The sequence below is a fragment of the Gekko japonicus genome, unplaced genomic scaffold, assembly GCF_001447785.1.
Source record: "Gekko japonicus isolate JY-2015 unplaced genomic scaffold, Gekko_japonicus_V1.1 scaffold346, whole genome shotgun sequence".
NCBI lineage: Eukaryota > Metazoa > Chordata > Lepidosauria > Squamata > Gekkonidae > Gekko > Gekko japonicus.
The window spans coordinates 585,610-590,485 of NW_015161414.1; the positions used below are offsets into that span (position 1 = coordinate 585,610).

The 4,876-nt window shown below is 45.1% G+C and overlaps 1 protein-coding gene across 1 annotated transcript in view; it reads left to right on the forward strand.

The window, feature by feature from the left end:
• Positions 1–4,876, forward strand: part of LOC107124056 (rho guanine nucleotide exchange factor 4-like) — a 100,893-nt gene that overhangs the window by 55,882 nt on the left and 40,135 nt on the right. Inside the window, exon 3 of the mRNA XM_015427445.1 lies at positions 2,209–2,388. Within this exon, the coding sequence (XP_015282931.1) occupies positions 2,209–2,388 (180 nt within the window). The remainder of the gene's footprint in view (positions 1–2,208; positions 2,389–4,876) is intronic.

Genomic DNA, 4,876 nt, shown 5'->3' on the forward strand with positions numbered 1-4,876 from the left:
CGCCCTCGCTAAGGAGCGGTTCCCATTTTATCTACTCGCCGAAGCTTTTGAATCGCTGGGTGGACGATGAGCTGGGGACAACAGGCTGGCTGCTCACACCAGCGCGGGGCTTGAACTAACACAGTTCAGATGTTAAGGCAGTGGGATATACCCACTGTGCCACCGCTCCAGATAACCCTGGAGGTCCCTTCCAACACTATGATTCTATGATATATTAAACTAGATGCCGGAGAAAGGGCTTATCTAGAACCCTTTCCCCCCAATGCTAATATTGTATTATTATTTATTTTCATTTTAAAAGATTAGAGGAGTGTTTCTGTTGGAACATTATGACATGGATCACTCATGTACAGAAGAGTTGTGCAGTGGGGACCCTGATCGCTAGCCAGCACATACTATGACACTCCCACAATATCTGTCAAGCAGGACCTACACTCATAGCAACAAATTGTGATTTGGAGTGAGGGAAGATTTTACTTGGATTCCTTCCATAACCAATACATTTGTTATGTAAAACATGTTTGGATAGCCTATAACAAGACGGTAGCAGCAGCATTTTGCCTATGCAATAAACTGGCTGCCCAAAAAGACCTTCATCATGTGTCTAATGTTAAAACAGTACATTTACTTATAATGTACCTTAGGTATATGTTCCTTGCTAATTAACAAGAAAAGTAATGGAACCTTACCTATACTTTCTATCCATCATATGCCTTTCCTTTAAAATGTGCTATATTTTTAGATTTTCTTCACTTCATCTGTCTCTGACGTGGCTTCTCAAGTTATCTTTGTCTCAGAGATTTAATTGGTTTACGGAATAATTGTATCATTGTACAGCAAAACAGGCTTTCTGCAGTACATTCTTATTACCCTTGCTAAGTGAACCATGAGAGTGAAGCAGAGGAAATGGAACCACTACAGTTCTCTGATTAATTGCATGTGTTAATCCCACACTTGGTAAAAACCTTGTCTGCATTTATAAGTTAACATGCAGTAAAGTATCTTCCTTGTTATGCTTTTAAATCCTGCTGTGGCACTCTCTGCCACAGTATTTAAGTGTATCTCAATGTGATAGTTTTAAAAAAGCAGGACTGAGAAGGGTCTGCCAAGGGAAAAAGAACTGTGATAAAAATTACTCCTTCCAGTTGACTTCGAATCTATGGGAGTTTGATTAGACAAAAGCCCGCTTCACAAGTTAAACTGAACATACACACAATCTGTACACTTGGTTTCCCCCTGTATATGCACTGGGTAACTCTCATGTTACATTCAACGCATGTGCAGTTGAATGTGTGCTTGAAACCCCACATTTATCCAGGTACTGGTCCCCAATTTCATTCATAAAGTGCACTGGTTCTTTCTTACAAATAGATGCATGCAGATACCCACAGGATGTATATGTGTTCACTGTAATGTGTGAACAGGGCTATAAGGTGTTCAGGCAAGGCAAAATGAACGAATAAATCTGTAAATGTAGTACATGTAAACAGGTAGACTTTGGAAAAGAAAATCAAGTGGGTAAATGAAGTGCATTGTTGGTTTCTAAAGATAAATGAGGCAGGGAAGGGCAGGGTTATGCCCAAAGCGGAGGGCACTTTGTCTTATACTACTTTGAAGCTTCAGTACATGTGCATTAATTCCTCCTAGGTTGCAACTGTAGCACATATATCCTGCCCTGGAGATAGATCAAGATGGGTAGCCATGTAGTCTGTCTGTAGCAACATAAAAGAGTAAGAGTCCATTAGCACCTTAAAGACTAACAAAATTTGTGGTAGCTTGCTGAAGAAGTGAGCAGTGTGGCATAGTGATTAGAGTGTTGGACTAGAATTGGAGACCCCAGTTTGAATTCCAACTCTGCCATAGAAACGTGTGCTGGGTGACCTTGGGCCAGTTACACACTCTCAGCCTAACCTACCTTATCGATTGTTGTGAGGACAAAGTGGCATAGAGGAGAATAATGGAAGCCACTTTGGGTCCCCACTGGGGAGAAATGATATGAAGTAAAATCAATCAATCTAGATCAACCACTTCACCCAGATGGGTTGCAACTTAGCTGGAGGTGGGGGGATTACACTTTACTTCTTCACATTCCTAGCTCAGGGTGTCCAAAAGCCCTGGGTGTTTACCTGGACTTTGTGATAGTCTCTTATGTCAGTCTCCTCCAGAAGGATACTTCATGTCTGAACATGTCTGTCTGCTATCTTCCAGCTCATCAGTGATGGAGGTGTGGTCTACGCAGAAGCCCTCTGGGATCATGTCACCATGGATGACCAAGAGCTGGGCTTCAAGGCTGGTGATGTCATTGAAGTAATGGATGCCACTAACAAGGAATGGTGGTGGGGCAGGATAATGGACAGCGAGGGCTGGTTCCCAGCCAGCTTTGTACGGGTAAGACTGTGTGTGTATGATGTGTTTTCAGTTCTACGTGTTCACACCAAGCTCTGTTTCGGGACTTGTTAATGAGATGTTTCCTGCTGTCCCAGTAATTGCTAGTTGCCAGGATCTGACGCATTTGAAAATATTACATAGCAATCTGCAGCAGCCCTTCATGTGGGCAGTGGCTGTGAACCTGAGCGGGAAAGCCAGTATAGCTTTTCCCTTTATATGTGTCATTGATTGCACAGAAGGGGTTAGCAAGGCATGTTTTTCACATTCCCTTTTCTTCTTTCCTCAGCTTGAGTAGGAGGAAAGAGGGAGAAGGCAGAGCAGATGTTCAAGAGAAGAGGAGGGCAAGCAGTATTTTTGTGTGTGAATGAATAAAAAAATTCTGGGGGTTGGAGCTACTGCTTGTGTGAGACACTGTCATGAGGACTAGTTGCTGCTCACAGAATTGAGCCATGTTTATTTTTTAACAAATAAATCAGCAGAGCTGTGCTGCCCTTATTTAATTGCTATTTTCTGTTAAAGTCCAGGAAGGCGCTAGCTGCTGTACCAAATTTAAAAACAAAACAAAAAACAAGGTCATTCCCTGCCCAGGGGCTCACAGTAGAGCTGAACTGGTGAACAAACCTATTTTCTCTGCATGACAATTATAGTCATGGTCTCAGAATGGAACAACTGTGTTTAAAGTCTATGTTCCTTCAAATACTAGTTGCTGGGAGGCAACACCAGAGGAAGTTTTTTGGCCTCCATGCTGTGCCTGTGAGCCTTACAGAGATACCTAGTAAGCCACCATGAGAATCACAATAATGAACTATGTGGACCTTTGTTTTGATCCAGCTGAGCTCCCCTTATTTTCTTATGGGTTCATACAGGGGTCTTTTTGTAGAAAAAGAGCTGCCGGAGCTCATTAGCATAACTCATTAGCATATGCCACACCCCCTGACATCACCGGAAGTGTGTCATAAGGCCACACCCCCTGACATCACTGGAACCTCTTGATGACTGTTTTTTGTTTCTTGTCCTTGGCCCTATTGGTCTGTTGGTTATGGTCCAGCTCCCCCTCTTCCTGTCACATGACTCTGATATCACATCCCGGGATGCTCCTTTGTGAGCGACTGGCATTTAAGCTATAAGTGAGCAATTTGGCTACTGCACAAATTAGTTTGCTCTGGAGGCATCTTTCCTGAATTAAGACAAAAATGTATGTGCATCACTGCGCCAGACATAAAAACATAAGAGAATCCAATGCTGGATCAGGCCAGTGGCCCCTCCAGTCCAACACTCTGTTACACAGGGACCAAAAATACCACGGGCCATCAGGAGGTCCAGCAGTGGGGCCAGGACACCAGAAGCCCTCCCACTGTCGTCCCCCCCCAAGCACCAAGGATACAGAGCATCCCTTGCGCCAGACATAAGAACATAAGAGAAGCCAATGCTGGATCAGGCCAATGGCCCCTCCAGTCCAACACACTGTACAGGGCCAAAAATACCAGGGGCCATCAGGAGGTCCAGCAGTGGGGCCAGGACACCAGAAGCCCTACCACTGTCATCCCCCCCTCTCAAGTATATTCATATAACCTGATCATCCACACCCTTCAGAGCAGAAACCGAGCTCCCGACTACTACCACCAGGCCCGCGGGTCCCCTTGCTCTGCCATCTTCCACCACCGCGATCTGCTTGCTAGACTCAACCACACCTAGCATCGCTCACACTTTCCAAAATAAACAGAATAAATTAGACCAGGATCCTTCCTCATTGGTCTGCTCTGTCCCCATCCCAATGCAAATCTATCTACTAATGTCACAAGCTCTGCAGGTACGTCCGGCTTTGCGATCTCCCAGGATGCACAGGCAGGTCTACTCAGAAGCAAGTCCCCATTTTTAGTCAGTTGGGCTTACTTCCAGGAAAATGTGCTTTGGACCGCAGCTATGGTTTCCAAAGGCCAGCCACCCACTCCCTATACCAGAAGAGGGCTGTAGCTTGTGCTCCACCAGTGGACCCCTGGCCAACTTTCAGCGGATGGTCCAGTGTCTACCAGCTGCTGAGATCCTTGCAAAAGAAGCTAGACTGGATGGACCTTGGCCTGATAACTCTTCTTAGGCAAGAGTGTGGATTCAAGACCATTGAACCCTGATCAGCCATGTTTGAACTGTTGTGCGATCCCGAGAACTTATTCTTGTTCTGTAAACGTAAAACATAAGGATGGACCTTGTGGATTCTGGTAAAAATGAAAAAGCAAGAGGGAAATCAGCCTGTCCTCGCCAAGAACCTTCCATCTGAGTATCCCATTTAAAAAAACAACAACAAACCCTCCTGCACATCCCTGCCATCTCATACTTTTACAAATTTTATATTGGTGGACTCTTCAGCTGGTCACAGTAAATAGAAAAGCAGGAGCTCTGGCTGGTCTCCTCAGTTGTCGCTGACGGCCCCAGCCGGACCCTCCGCAAACGCTCGGAGGAGCCGCACAAGTTCCCCCTGCTATCCAAGGAA